Source organism: Peromyscus maniculatus, chromosome 14 (assembly GCF_049852395.1).
Source record: "Peromyscus maniculatus bairdii isolate BWxNUB_F1_BW_parent chromosome 14, HU_Pman_BW_mat_3.1, whole genome shotgun sequence".
Lineage (NCBI taxonomy): Eukaryota > Metazoa > Chordata > Mammalia > Rodentia > Cricetidae > Peromyscus > Peromyscus maniculatus.
Window position 1 is genome coordinate 58,640,324 of NC_134865.1, and position 15,748 is coordinate 58,656,071.

At 49.4% G+C, this 15,748-nt stretch overlaps 1 protein-coding gene across 5 annotated transcripts in view; it reads left to right on the forward strand.

The window, feature by feature from the left end:
- The window catches only part of Ift43 (intraflagellar transport 43), an 84,860-nt gene that overhangs the window by 55,547 nt on the left and 13,565 nt on the right, over nt 1-15,748 (forward strand). For 3 of the 5 annotated variants that reach the window (XM_006990300.3, XM_076551120.1, XM_076551121.1), the window contains exons 4-5: nt 5,419-5,451; nt 6,169-6,215. In XM_006990300.3, coding sequence (XP_006990362.1) covers nt 5,419-5,451; nt 6,169-6,215 — 80 coding nt within the window. Of the gene's footprint in view, nt 1-5,418; nt 5,452-6,168; nt 6,216-6,414; nt 6,836-15,748 lie in introns of those variants that run through there. The other 2 variants (XM_042260961.2, XM_076551119.1) reach the window with 2 other exon arrangements.

Genomic DNA, 15,748 nt, shown 5'->3' on the forward strand with positions numbered 1-15,748 from the left:
GGACGGTTTGGGTAGCAGCAGGGAGCCTGCTACGCTTCACCTGAGAAGCCGGTACTTAGAATGCGGCAGCTCATGGCCAGGGGTTTTGGTGGTTTGCAAAGGGCTGCGGGGCGGGGCGGGGGGGGGGGTATGGCTGGGATTTCTCCTTTTCGAGCTGCTTGGCTCGCCAGCCATGCTTCCTCACCACCGGCATGCCCCTGTTACCAAATCTGCAAGGGGAGGGGGGGGGATTAGTTCCTCCGGTCCATAGGTGAAGCTGTGTTCTGCAGAATGGCCAAAGCAGGCAGCAGGCGATGGAGGAGCCCCTCCAAGGAAACCTGGCCCTTAATGAACTTTTCAAAGTGCTGGTTCAGCAGGCTCCGCTTTTGCATTTTGCATAGTGAGCGTTTGCATAGTGAGCGAGTGAGCGTCTCTCCCGGGTCTGAATTGTCTGGCCTGCTGGGGTGGCGAACTCCTGCTTGGGTTGTACAGACACCACAGGCTCGTGGGAGTCCCGGGGACGGAAGCTTTGCTTTGTGGGCTGTTTGGGCTCCTGGCCATCCCTTCTTCAAGTCCATCTCCGTTAACACTTCCGGTGGAAGACAGCAGGCAACCGAGAAAGAAGGCAGGGAGGGGCGCAGGTGTCTGCTTTGCTGAGCAGCAGCTAGGGAGTCCAGCCTCCTGTCTGGAATGCAGCTAGGGATGCAACTCTCATAGCCATGACTGGGACCTGTTTCTACAAATCAATACTGGAGCGGGGAGCGGGGGCCAGGGGGCGGGGAGCTAGCGCATCCCCACTGAAAAAGTTTGGCATGTGATTCTGTCGCGTCCCATGGTTAAGAGCTGCCTGTTTGGAGGGTTCTCCGCAGCGTTCAGTTCTGTGCATAGGTAGGGGAATTAGAAGAACTGTGTGTACAGGAATCCAACAGCTGTGTGGGTGCCCTGGGGATGCTGGCATGGCAGCCGGGGCGGTGTGCCCGCAACCTAGGATGAAAGATGTCTAGTGTCAGGCTCATCCTGGCTAGCTCTGTGTCGAGGGTGAGGCCCATGGCCACAGTGCCTGGTGTCCCTGAGTGTCAGTGGTCACTGCGGACACCTGCAGTAACACTGTGACACAGACACCGATGTCTTTGGAAGGCACCGAAAACCGTTGTGTGTGTGGCTCAGTGCCTCCTGAGATGCCTTTGGGGATCAGACGAGTGTAGCAGATCTGTGAGACAGAGCTGTACTCCATACTGGATCCCCAGGGGCACACACGTGTGCACATTTATCTTTCCATAGAGAACCATACACCAGGTCTAGACTGTCCTTCCCGCCGAGGCTGTAGGACGTCCTTCTGTCCCCGGGCTCCTCTGACTCAGAACGGCCCCTGGCCTTGTAGGAGGGAGCCCAGGGTGGCGGACGGTCTGGCTTCTGTCCCCAAGGTTGTGTCGTTACCAGGCTTTTTATTGCAGTCATCCAGAAGGAGGAGCATTTGTTAAAAGAATAAACAGCAGTGTGATGCCAACCCAATTAATTCACCTACACTTTAGACCAGGGGTCTTCAACCTGCCTAGTGCTGTGATCCTTTAACACAGTTCCTCATTGTTGTGGTGACCCCCCCCCAACCATAAAATTATCTTGTTGCTACTTCATGACTGTAATTTTGCTACTGTTATGAATGGTAATGTAAATATCTGTGTTTTCAGATGGTCTTAGGTGAGCCCTGTGAAAGGGTCATTCAACCCCCAAAGGGGTCTCGATCCATAGGTTGAAAACTGCTGCTCTAGAGAAAGCCCAGAAATGGCCAGTTTTCCTTCTGTGTGAGGCAGAGCAAAGACAGGGCTCCCAGTGGTGTTCCAGAGACCTGAGTGCATCCCTTCCCGGGATATCTTCCAGTCTCCTGTCTCCAAGAGAGAAACGAAATGGTCAAGAATGTCCTCGGACTTCCCCTAGAGGGAGAGAGAATGGAATGCGGGCTCCATAGCAGTTGAGTTGAATCTTGAACTCACCTGCCTTTTGGACACTGAATGGATAAACTGCCATTAATCAGCCTCCCCAGAGATTGCCACCGCCATCATTGTCTACTCTTGGCAGAATTCCCCTGCTTTTGCCATGGCACCTTAGAAATCACAATAATAACATGAGGGACAACCAGGCCTTTGGTGTGAGCACCCTAGCGGGTGATGCGGAGCCTGACACAGGTCTCCCTGCTCTTCCAGTTTCAATTGGTTGTGCGGCACTGTTGCTTTGGACCTGAGGTAGTGCGGTACCTCATGGTGGGAGCACGTGGTGGGGAGACTGCTAACCTCAGGGTGAGTATATACATCCTGTGCACAAAGTGAAGACCCTGGCCTCGTCTCCATGCAGCTCTGGTCCCATTCTCCCATGACCTGGTCTCATCTTCCCACTGTTGGTGACATGGGGGCCGAGTCCTCTGGACAGTGAGTTGACAAAGGTCAGCTTCAGAGAAGAGTTAGAAGCATAGTCCAAGGGAACGATGGGAACAAGGACAGGGGCCTGCCGTCCTCCCCAGCAGAAAGGGACCCTGGCAACCAGTAGTGTTCTCTACGTAGTTCTTTGACTTGGAACTCCTTGGGTTGAGCAGCCCCGGGGAGGTGCATGGTTGACCCTGGACGCCCTCCTCCACCTCACCTTCTGTCTTTCACTCTTGTACCCTCGCTGCTCGGCCATGCTAACTGTAGCCACTGAGTCAACCCCTGCAGAGATTGTGTTTAGTCAGCTTCCTGTTGCCGGAGCAGACCAGCTGAGGAAATCAGCTTACACCGGAAGAAAGGTCTCTTTTGGCACACGGTTTCAGCGGTGTTAAGTGCAGAGTTGTGTGGCCCTGTTCTTGTGGGCCTGTCCGTTGTGTGGGAGCACGTGGTTGGAGGAATTGTTCACCTCATTGTACCCGGGAGGGCAAAAGAAAGAGTGAAGAATGAAACAGGGTCTCAATAGCTCCTTTAAGAGTACAACCCAGCAACCTAACTTCCTTCCACCAGGCCCCGCCTCCCGAAGGATCCACCGCTCAATAACCGCATTCAGGATCCAAGTCCTTGAGTAGCTCTCCTTTTCTTCCATTCACCTGCCTGTTCTCCTTTCTCTCCTGACTTTTAAAAGCAGTACTGGGAGTGGGTGGGCCTGGAGAGATGGCTCAGCAGTTAAGAGCACTGGCTGCTCTTCCAGAGGACCCAGGTTCAATTCCCAGCACCCACATGGCAGCTCACAACTGTCTGTAACTCCAGTTCCAGGGATTCCAACATTCTTCTCTGGCTTCTGTGGACACCAGGCATTCACTTGTTAAATAAACACACATGTAGGCAAAACACCCATACAAACACATAAAAAATGAAAAAGAAACAGTGTAGTTGAGAGTCATTTATTTAAACTTAGACTATATTTTTATTTTTTATTTTTTAATTGATAAAAAATGAGTTTATGATCAGTAGCTGGGGGAGGTATTTACATCTTACAGGGTTGGTAGTTGGCCTCAAGGAAACTCTTCCTGGTGATGTTTTTGGCTCTGCATGGACAAGGGTGAGAATGTCATGCACTCTGCTTCTAGCTGTATGACACTGCCACCACGTCCCAACTCGTCTACCATGTGCTAGATTTCAGACTGAAAATACTTTATTTAAAGAAAATGCAAGTCTCGGGCTGGAGAGATGGCTCAGAGGTTAAGAGCACTGACTGCTGTTCCAGAGGTCCTGAGTTCAATTCCCAGCAACCACATGGTGGCTCACAACCATCTGTAATGAGATCTGGTGCCCTCTTCTGACCTGTAATCATACATGCTGTATGCAAAATAAATAAATGAATCTTAAAAAAGAAAAAAAGAAAAAGAAAGAAAGGAAATTCAAGTCTCATTGTGGAGATTTTCAGACCTAGAGAAATGTAATCACCATGTACCCAAAGCCGTCTTTAAACACCATCCATAGTTGCCAGTCACAGTGTTTGTGGTAACTTTCTTAGGTTAGAATCACTTGGAATTCTGTTTAAAATCCATCGTCCCAGATTGAGGATGTAGTTCAGGAGGAGAGTGCTCATCTAGCATGTGTAAGACCTCACTTCTGTTCCCAAGAACACAAGCTGTTATTAACAATACCACATAATAATAGCAATAAAAATAATACCATAAGCAATAAAAATAATACCATAATACCAGTGGTGGCGCACGCCTTTTAATCCCAGCACTCAGGAGGCAGAGCCAGGCGGATCTCTATGAGTTCAAGGCCAGCCTGGTCTACAGAGTGAGATCCAGGACAGGCACCAAAGCTACACAGAGAAACCCTGTCTCAAAAAACCTAAACAAACAAACAAACAAACAAATAATACCATAAATAACAACAACAGTATGTAGTCCTGGTTTCCCCATCCCCATATCAGCCAACTCAGAAATCTCTCCATGCCGGGCCAGGCAGTCTGCATGTCTAACAGGCTTCCCAGTGGATCTCCTGTCACTGACATGTGAGAATTCCTACCTTAGGTAAAGGCCTGGGTATCGCCCACGTACAGATTCCACCCAATGCCAGTCCTTCCTGCTGATGAGATAGAAGACGGCTTGCTGAACAGCGGAGCTAGTACACCCCCTTGGCTCCTGTGGAGTACCCAAGCTGGTCAGGAACAGCACCAACTACACCAGAGCCTTAGTCATTGAAAAGAGAAAGCTCTCAGTGGGTCGGCCAGCTGTTAAGAGAGGCATTGTCTGCATCAGTTTTCAGCTTCTTGCTCTACCAACAGTCAAACCCAGCAATCTAATCTGGAGTTGTACTGAGCCAAGGCTTTAAGAAGGCCTTACAGGGGACTGGGAATATGGCCCAGGCAGTCAAGTAACCTGCTATGTGGCCATGAGGATCTGACGTCTGATCCCCAGCATCCACATAAAACCAGTGATGTGGTCATGTACATCTGTCACCCTGGCATTGAGCAGGGGTCCAGAGGCTGCTGGCCAACCAGTCTAGCCAATCAGTGAGAACCAGCTTCAGTGAGAGAAACCCTGTCTCAAAAGATATGGTGGCAGGGCGTGGTGGTATGGGCCTTTAATCCCAGCATTCAGAAGGCAGATGCAAGGCAAGGGGGTTTCTGTGAGTTCCAGGCCAGCCTGGTTTACACAGAAAATTCCAGGCTAATCCTGTCTCCAGAGAGAGTGAGGAGGGAGAGGGAAGGTGGAAGGTTACCCAGGAATGCATCTGATCCAACCTCTGCCTATCTACTAAATACACGCATACCTGGTGGTGCACACATGTGCACACACACACACACACACACACACACACACACACACACACACACACACACACACACACACACACCAACGCCACGGCCTTACAGTGGCTACAAGAAAGCATTTGGGATATGCTGACTTGCGCCTGCCTGAGCCTCCCCGCAGGCAATGCTCCAGTGTGTGAGACTCATGGGTTGTCTTAAACCATCTCTCTCTCTCTCTCTGTTTTTCAGATTGGGAAAGAAACTTTCGGAAGAAATGGAAGAGTAAGTTCCCGTTCTTGTGTGTCCTGTAGTGAGCGGGGCCAGCAGTGCGGCCTTGGCTGTCATTGTTCCCTCCGGCCCGTGTTAAACACAGCCTTGAAAAAACAGATGGAAGGGGCTGGAGAGCTGGCTCGCTCGGCAGCTGAGCGCCTTTGCAGAGCCTGGGCTAGGTTTCCAACCCCCACATGGCGGCTCACAACCGTCCTTAGCTCCAGGTCCCTGGGGCTCCAGACTCCCTCACCTCATCTCCATGGAAACCAGGCCCACACAGTGTGCAGACCAAATAGTCATCCACATCAATAAAAACAATAACTACGTCTCCAAAAATGAATTCAGGTGGCGTGGAGTCCGGCTGTGGCCTGGCATTAGGATCTGCATGGTGAATTAAGAGCTTTGCTTCTTGTGGCCTCCTCACCTGAAGGTCCGATGACACGGATGCCATGTCACTGTGTCACCACCGGCTTTTTAGGATTACGTGTCCCAAGCGTCAGGGTGCCAGCCCAGATTTTCCGCTGTAACAACGCAGATGGGCAGATTGATTACTAAGTAAGACGATGCCTTAACCGCTGGGTCTCATGGAGGCGCCTTCTCAGTTGAGGGTCCCGCCTTGCAGATGACTCCAGCTTGTGTCAGGTTGACATAGAACTAGCCAGGACCCCTGCCGGCTCTAGTCCTTGCTATCTGTGTTTGAAACTCTCCTGTTCTGTTTCCCACCGACAGCGGCCGCCTGAGACAGCACAGCCTGACTCGATCAGATGACGGAGAAGGTGAGCTCCTTAGAGGAAGTCAGAGCGCGCGCGTGGCCAGGAGACCTGGGAGCCCTCAGGCCAGGAGACCTGGGAGCCCTCAGGGAGTCCTTGGCTGCAGGCTTAAAATCCCAGACTGCTGCTCACATCTCTGCTTTGCTAAGGCTCCTGCCATTACCCACTTACTTACTGCTTACCCACTCCCTCGTTGGTCCTTCAGAACTCCGCGGCAGTGTGTCGGTCAGCTTTACTGGGGTTACAGACTTGCGCAGCCTACCCACTTTCTACATGGCTGTTGGAAATTCAAAGCCAAGGCCTTCATGCCCTTCGGGGCAGACGCCCCTCCCCCGCGAGCTGAGTCTTTTCCCCAGCCCCAATTCTTCTTTAAAACAAATCTTCCATTTACCTCTGGTCTCGCTCATGTCTTTCTTTTTATGTGTGCGCATGAGGGTGGGTGGTGTGTGTGCATGTCCGTGTGCGTGCACGCACATGCACATGTATTCTCTTGCTATAGTAGTGTGTAGTAACCATTTTAAGTACTTGGGCTGCTCATTCTATCATTGTAGTCTCTTCTGAATCTGTTTCTGTTGCCTCATTTTCCTTCTGCAAGAGGTGTTCCCCCCCACCCACCCACCCACACATCTCGCTCCCTTACTGATTAGTAGTTGGATTGGATATGGGACACTCTGGATGTGAACATATTGATCCTGGATCTATTGGTCCCCCTTCAAAGGCTGATCTGGTTGCTGGCAGGTGATGTATCTTTGATGGTCAGGTTGTCCCTCTTGAGAGCTGTCTGGAGCTAGCCCTAAGCTGTGTCCAACTTTTTGCCATCAAGACAAAATGTTGTCGACTGTAAAGTTCACGCTCGAGAACCACACAATCAAGTTACCAAAAAAAAAAAAAAGAGAGAGAGAGAGAGAGAGAGAGAGAGAGAGAGAGAGAGAGAGAGAAAGAAAGAAAGAAAAGAAAAGAAAATTGCATTTTAAAAAGTACAATATCTGCCGGGCGGTGGTGGCGCACGCCTTTAATCCCAGCACTCGGGAGGCAGAGGCAGGCGGATCTCTGTGAGTTCAAGGCCAGCCTGGACTACCAAGTGAGTTCCAGGAAAGGCGCAAAGCTACACAGAGAAACCCTGTCTCGAAAAACCAAAAAAAAAAAAAAAAAAAGTACAATATCTTAAGTAAGTTTACAGTTTCATGTTGGGCTGCGTTTGTAGCTCTCCGCGGCTGAGGGTGGCCCACGTGGCCGTGGATTAGTCTAAGGCATCTTGTGAGTGAGTGCAGCGAAATCACCAAACAAGGCCAGTCTGTGGGTAGAAAACAGCTTACCGGGGGACAAACTGCCAGGCTGTCCCACAGAATCAGAGAACAGCAATTCATGGGAAGGCCCGGCTTTGATCCATTAGTCAGCAGGGTGGGTGTCACAAGCTGCTTATCCAGAACCAAGTCTATTTTGCCCCTGGCATTTGAAGGGAAGTGTAGTGGCCTTCCTGACAAACAGAAACTCCAAATCATAAGATTCCCAAGGGATGCTGATTTCAGGTTTCTGTTTACCCAGTAAGAATTCAGCCTGTGTTGGATGAGGCCGCCATCTAAGGCCACCATCAGCAGGACTGCCATTTTGGGGCCTGCTATGTATACGACCTAACGTGTTTCCGCTAAGGTCACTCATCAAGGTCCTGATTCCCTGTCTGGGTGTAGTCGAACCTCTTCTGGTTTCCCAGGAGTCCCGGGGCTGGCTCACCTCACACCCTGTGGCTGAAGACCTCTGAGGCCTTGAACTAGAAGATGGTGACGGGAGTGGGGGTAGGGGGGGGGATGGAGGTGGGGGGGGGTATCTGCAGTGTTAGGATCTGACCAGTCTGGAATGGTGGCTAGGACTGAGCATATGGCAAGTCATGTCCCGAGGGTCATGTTTTGAATAACTTCAGTCTCCAGTTGCTTGTGTATTTGTTTGTAACACCAAGAAACTTGGGCTTTATGTAAGAAACATTTAGTGCAGGAAACATGATTTCTAGAGCTCGTTGGCAGAAACTTCCAAATGGAAATAACAAGAAAACAATGTAATCCATGATCCACTGGCGCTTGCTCACCGGGTGTCTCCAGGCTGTTTCCCACTCGGCCTCAAGCCGCCTTCCAGCGCCCTCCTCCGAAGGGCTTCTGAAACCCCGCTCTCTTCACTTTTTTCACTGTGGAAAATGCTACATTTCAAGGAGTAGCTATAAAATGTCACAGCCAATGTTTGCAAATGCTGCACTTGCTGCACGTGAATGTGTGGGGCCAGAGGCTGTACTGGTTGCCACAAGGCCACTGCTTTAGAGTCACGATGCTGTGGCTTGGAGGGGCTCCTTAGGCCATCTTGAGCAAACCTGCCCTTTAACGCATTAAGCAATTGAGGCTTAGAGGGTATTATATCGTGTAGCAGGACTCAGAGAGACCGCCCTTCCGACTCCCAAGAGAATCAGCTCTTGTGCCTCAGTTGTCCACCAGTGTTAACCATCACCATTTACTACTGAACATTCACCTTGTTCCAGCCACCAAGCTAGGTGCTTGGCATTGTCTTGTCTGGGATAATAGGGATATGATACCACATTTGGCTTGTGTTTTACATACTGTGCCGTGTGACTCTCAAGAACAATCAACAGTCTATAGCAAGCTGTGTATGTGTATGTGTGCATAAGTGCATGTGTGCATAAGTGCGTGTGTGCATGAGTGCATACGTGTGTGTGTGTGTGTGTGTGTGTGTGTGTGTGTGTGTGTGTGTGTGTGTACACATTCATGTAAAGGTGGGAGGCTGATAGGATGTCACTTCTAGATCACTTTCCACCATTATTATTATTATTATTATTATTATTTGGTTTTTTGAGACAGAGTTTCTCTGTATAGCTTTGTGCCTTTCCTGGAACTCACTCTGTAGCCCAGGCTGGCCTCGAACTCATAGAGTTCTGCCTCCCGAGTGCTGGGATTAAAGGCGTGCGCCACCACCGCCCGGCTCCACTTTTTTTTTTTTTTTTTTTAAATAGGGTCTCTCACTGCACCTGGAGTTCATCAGTTTGACGAGGCTAACCCGTGAGCTCCGGGGATCTGCCTGTTGCCCCTGCCCTGCGCTGCTGGAGTGTTGGGCACACACCACCAGGCTTAGCCTTTGATCTGGGTTCCTAGGATCTTAACTCAGGTCCTGATGCTCGCACTGTGCTGCAGGCACTTTCCTGGTCCCCATCTCCCCGGGGCGAAGGTTTTTACATCAGCTTTACTGAGTGTGTTTAAGCACGGAAAGCCTTAGCCACTTACAGCAAGCAGTGTGAGTTGGGCTGACATCCGTGTCCTGTGAAACCACTGTCACAATGAACATACAGAGTCTCCATTACCCCCACCCCAGCGCATCCCTCCTCTGCCTCTGGCCTCAACTATTGGTGCTTTTTTCCACGATAAAATAATTTCATTTCCTAGACTAAATGAAAGCATGAGTACGCACATCTTATCCCAGTTTACGTAAATAGAAGCATAAGCGTGCCTGGCGTTTCTCCTCATTATGATTCCAACGCCGTCGATCCAGGTTGCTGCGTGTATCGTTAGTGTCTTCGTTTTATTGATGAGTGATGATCCATTATATGGATATACCACAGTGTATTAACCTGTTGATAAACACTTGAATCGCTCATTATCGCCATTTTGGAGACAAGCAGGCCTCAGGCTGGGAAGAGTAACCTTGCCCAAGGTCATACAACCAGTGGATGGTAGCTGCAGGATTTTGAGGCAGACACTTGACCTCAGGGCTCTTATTTTCAGCCTTTGTGGGGAATTCCTCAGATATTCTGATATCTTCACCACGGACTGTTTAGAGTGACTGATAGGTGCTTAGTCAAGTCCCACTAAGGAAGGAAAGAAAAAGAGACCTATTTTCAGAGAATATCTCGATATTTCCCTTTCATAAACGTGGAATGTGAAGTGGGTGATTTTGATATGGAGGCCTGCCGCACACACCCCTTTCTCCTGAGAGCACCTTGCCCCGCCCCCCACCCCCCAGGAGAGACCCCTCCTCCCTAGCATAAATCTGTTTTTCCATCCAGTTCTGCTTGCGTCCTTAATGGAAAATCAGTTCATATGTCACACTTCACACTCGACTTAGTCCATTTCACTGAATGTGAATGTTTAGAATCCATTATGTGCTAAGAATCATATGTTACATATAACTAGTTTCTAGAATTATCTTTGCTCGGAGAATTACTTGGTTGGCTAGTGAAGGCTGCTCCTTTGAACTTAGAATATCCGGTGGGTGGGGAGAGCCCGGGAATGATTCCCGTGAATCATCCGTGGCCACGCATTCAACGATGACATTAGCTCCTTGGACACCTGTAAGGAGCCCTACTGGTCTCTTAATAAAGCCCCGTTCAGGTTCTTAGGGGAGCAAGGAGTAGGGACGGGTCATTGGCGAGCAGTACCAAGGGGAGAAGAGGAAAGCCCAAAGCAAGGCTCCATCGTTCTGTCTCCTCCTCCCACCAGCCTTGGAGGTTACGTTTATGGAGGAGAGCCAGCGGGTTTTCACCCAGTGCCAGCCGGGGCCTGTGTTGCCCCAGGTGCTAGAGATGCTGATGACCAAGGCAGTCCCAGGTCTCCAGGAACTCCCGGTCTAGTGAGAAGACACTCTAGCTCCTTGCCTGCCTATGGGTCATGGAGCAGGTTCAGAAGCCTCATCTCAATAGCTGCATCCTCAGCGTCTTCACCCTTGGTGGGTGACACTCATTCTTCCTCTGCTGGGGGAGGAAGGAGAAGCGTGACATGTCTCCACCTATGCCCTGTCCTTCCAGGGAACAGGACATAAAAACACAGGAGAAAGCCAGGCTGTGGTGGTGCACGCCTTTAATTCCAGCACTCGGGAGGCAGAGCCAGGCGGATCTCTGTGAGTTCGAGGCCAGCCTGGTCTACAGAGCGAGATCCAGGACAGGCACCAAAACTACACAGAGAAACCCTGTCTCGAAAAAACAAAAAAAATGAAAAACCAAAAAAAAAAAAAAATACCACAGGGGAAAGGAATTTCAGAGATTTCAGAATGGAAACAGTGAGTGACATTTACAAGGGCCTCGGACATCTGCTGGTGAGCCATAAGACGTGATATGAGACTGCTTGCAAGGTCATGGCTCGCTGTAAGCTCAGATGGATGGAGAGGCCAGACAGAATTCAAACACAGGAAACAACCAAAGGGTAGGCAAGGGAGAGTGTCGGAGGCTGTGATGAACACAGAGAGTCCAACTTGAAAGATTTCAAATTAGGTTTCAAAGGATGACAGACAGACCAAGGATGTATTTCTAATTGTAAAATGCCCATAGCTCCTGTAAGGCTAAATCCCCAGCATGAAAAAATTAAATACGAAATTAAAAATGACACTTGTAGACTTGTGGTGCTGGAGCTGGTACCCAGGGCCACATGTGTGCTAAGCAGTCTGTCACTGAGCTAGGCTACCAGCCCCCAAGAACTAATTCTTTAAAAAAAAAAAAAAATCTGTAAGTAGAACACATCTGCAAGTTGGATTAGGTCTTTGGAAGCGATTTGCAAATCCTTCACAAAACCCAGGATGGCTTTGCCCTAAAGGAACACAGATCCTTGTTGGGAAGCAAAACAGAAAATTTAAAAAAAAAAAAAAAAAAAAAAAAGCTCTACAGGAATTCAGCAGCCATGACAGAGCGAGGGATGCGTGGCTAGGACATGGTTACATATTAGTGGCTGTGTGTTGAGTTGTGTAGGCTGAAAACACCTCAGGAAGAATGAAGAACTTGGACCAGGTCGTGAAGGGGGAACAGGACCTGATTAGCTGGAAGAGAAGAATGGCCTGACCTGAGGAGAGACTCCACGTGGAGACTGGCTAATGTAGCCGGAAGGGATGCTGGTTTGCAGAGCTGAGCCCCAGTTCTTGCCATTCCAACTCCAGACTGCCTTTAGTGACGTTTTGGAGATCTTCAGTCATCTTTCCAACCTGCTGCTTCCGCTTGAAGCCCTCCCAGCTGTCCCTAAACAGAGGGAGGCTGCGATGCTGGAGACCCGCTGGGAGGGATGGGCGGCCAGGGCCCCACGTGACCTTTGAGAAGGCAAAGCGAGTCTTCTCCATTGAGACGAGCACCCTCCAATGGCAGGACCGCCCATTCTTTCTAAGTACACTTTTAAAGTTAGTGGACGGTATAATGGCGTTCATTTTGGCATTTTTACGCACACATGTCATACTGTGTTGGCTGGGATGGGTCCCGATCTCTCTTCTGCCCTCTCCCTGTGAATCTGGTCCCCTCCGTCCCATCAGAGGGCCCCTCCTTCTGCTTTCTTGTCACACACATTTCATTACTCTTTCTTTTCTCCCCTCTTTCCATAAGACCTCTCTTTCCCCATTCATCACACATGCATGCACGCGCGCACACACACACACACAGGCACACACACACAGGCACATGCATGTGCATATACAGCATTGTATAAACATTTAAATCTAGAGTCTGTGTAAGAGTATCTGCAGTATTTAACTCTGTTTCTGGGTCTCGTCTGTCTCATTGCTTGTGATCATCAATTACACCCGTTTTTCTCTAAAGGTCCTAATTTAATTTTTTTTCTGGCTAACATATTCCATTGTGTGTAAACCATATTTCTTCTTTCACCTGATCATGGACATCTAGGTGAATAGTACAGCAGTAGACATGGATGTGCAAATATCTCTACGGTACGTTGACTTACTGTCCTTCCAGTATATTCCTGGGAGTGGTCCAGCTGAGTCATGGTAGTTCTGTTTTTAGCTTTTTGGGGAGCTTCCACACTGACTTCCATAGTGGCTCCCCCAGTTTCCGTGGCCTTTTCCCCACAGCCTCAGCATTTGTTGCTATTGGCTTTCTTGATGATGGCCATTCTGATTGGGGTGAGATGGAATCTCAAAGCGGTCCTAGTGGCTAAGGATGCTGAACACTTTTTCCAAATGTTTATTTGTATTTCTTTGGAGAACTTCCTGTTCAGTCCATTGGCCTGTTTATCAGTTGGATGGTATTTGGCGTTTAATGTTTGATATTTTTATGTATGGAAGTGTCACATTCTAACTCCTTGTCTGATACATAATTGGCAGTGACTTTTCCCCATTCTGTAGGCTCTCGGCGATTATTTCTTTAGCTTTGCCAAAAAGTTTTAATTACACGTAATCCTATTTTTCACATTGTAGATCATCCATTCTTAAAATCAAGTTTTTGGCTCGCCCTAAAACCATTAGATATCTATCGTGGAAGGTTACATGCCATTTGAAAAGGAACATCGTATCTGGAATAGGACTGAACTCAGCCTCTGACTTTGGACAAGCTGCTCGTGGATTCATTGACTCAGCAACCATTTGCACATCCTTCGGCCGAGTGATGTAGGAGACTGGGCTCTAGGATACCGTGGTGAGCTAGGTGTTCATTGTCTCTGCCTTCAAGGCAGCTTACCTAGCTGGGGGACAGGAATAAAACACATTATCATGCAACTAAATAGGTAGGAACAGCGGGTGTGGTGGCCCATGCCTTTAATCGCAGAGCACTCAGGAGGCAGAGGCAGGGGGATATCTCTGAGTTCAAGGCCAGCTTGATCTACAAAGTGAGTTCCAGGACAGCCAGGGCTGCTACACAGAGAAATCTTATCTCAAAAATAAATAAATAAATAAATAAATAAATAAAATGATGACTCCGTCCCCTGAAGGAAGAGTACAGGTGCTGTTAGAGAGAAAGAGACCTGACTTGGACTGGGTGATGGAGCAGAAGGACCATCTAAAGAAGTGACTCTCGGGCATCAGCTGATAGAGAAGCAGAAGTTGCCAGGGAAGGGCAGTGGGGGTGGGGAGATAGACCACCACAGGGGCAAAGGTGTGGCGCTCACACACGCGCACACACACACACACACACACACACCCCTCCTCTCAGGGCTGCTCTGTCTGTCTGCCCTAATCTCCACTCACTAGTAGACTAGAATGTGAGGCCGTAAAGAAGTGAGCGGTACACAGATGGAGAAAAGCAATCCCTTATCTTCAGAAAAGAAGATCTAGAGATACCCCACATACATGGACCTGAGTCTTATTAGCACCCAGGTGAAAACCCGGGGTACAGCAGTGTGTGCCTCCAATCCCAGCCCTGGGGGGGGGGCACAGGAGCAGGAGGGTGCTCTGGGCTGCTTACCACCCAGTCCAACCAAACCTGGAAGCTCCAGTTTCAGTGAGAGACCCTGTCTCAAAAAATAAGGTGGCGAAGAAGCCGTTGGAGAAGACAGACGCCTGATGTCTTTAGCCTCGACATGCAAGCACACACACGAGCGTGCACACACATCCACAAAGCGTATTCAGGTTCAAACTGTCGCTGAATATACAATTGAACAAGGACTCAACTTTCAGGTCATTTGTGTCAAACCAAAATGCAAGTTAGGAAAACGTCTGTGAGCGCTCCCAGTTGTCGTTTCAAAAACGGAAGGTCTCTGAGAACGGGAGCTTAAATCAAAGAAGTCACTGTGTTAGAGCCTTGCCTTCCTGTATCCTGCAGGACTGTGTCTGGCGTCGTGACTCCCTCTCGCGGCAGCCCCGAGCTGTGGGCGCCCCTCGGCCCCGCTGGGGAGAGCTGTCTCTCTCACATCCCGAGGTCCAGTTTTGACAGAAGTGAAATACCTTGAAACCTCGGAATAATAAATCCTTCTGACCAACCCAAAAGTGTTTAATTCCTAAAGGACAAGCCGAGTCGAGCCACTTCTAGCCAGGGGCGATTGGGGACTTAATTCTTCAAGTGTAGCAATCTGGATGATCTGAGAGCTTTGAGTTTGAGGGTAATTGCTCAATTTTCCATCCATGTCAACAGGGAAAATAGGTAAAAGTGTCTCAACACAGCCACGCCACGAGGCTGGAAGAGATGTGAGGTGGCGGCTGTCAGCGGAATTGGAAACACGCTATCTCTAGAGGGCTATCTCAGCCGACCCCCGACTCCTGCTCCCCAGCCATCCCCATCTCTGGGCTTTCTCTCTCTCTCTCTTTCGGGTGCTGCCTCGTTCTTGTTTAACCCTCTACGACATCCTTCATCCCTTCTGCAAACAGCCGTCACGTTGTGCCTAAACGGCTTCCAGGGAGAGAAGGTGAAAGCAGAAAGAATTCTTTAAGGACAGATAAAATGGAATCCTGGTGCTTTACCTCCTTTGGTGCTTAGTGAGAACATTTTTGTTGTGTTGCCTGCCTTCCTGAAGCTTCATGCCGCTGGTGGCATTTCCTAGGTGCCTCCTAAATCTGGCTCCTTTGTGTTCATAATTTTAGTTAGGCCATAATCATTACCAGTTTAAGTCTAAAGACCCAAGTTGGTAGCACTATGCCCGGGAGTCACTCTAACGCCATGCCTGCCTGTCCTGCCTCGGCGCCCATGCACAGTAACTGCAGCCAGCGCTCAGAGGTCACGAGCTAGGACAGGCTGCCCTCCCTTTGGTCTCTGCCTTTACTTTGTTTACCAGATACTGGGTAAGAAATCTGAAACAGAAACCAATCCTGTGGGAAAGAGTGTTGGTAATTAAGCTTGTGTCCACGTTGTCCAC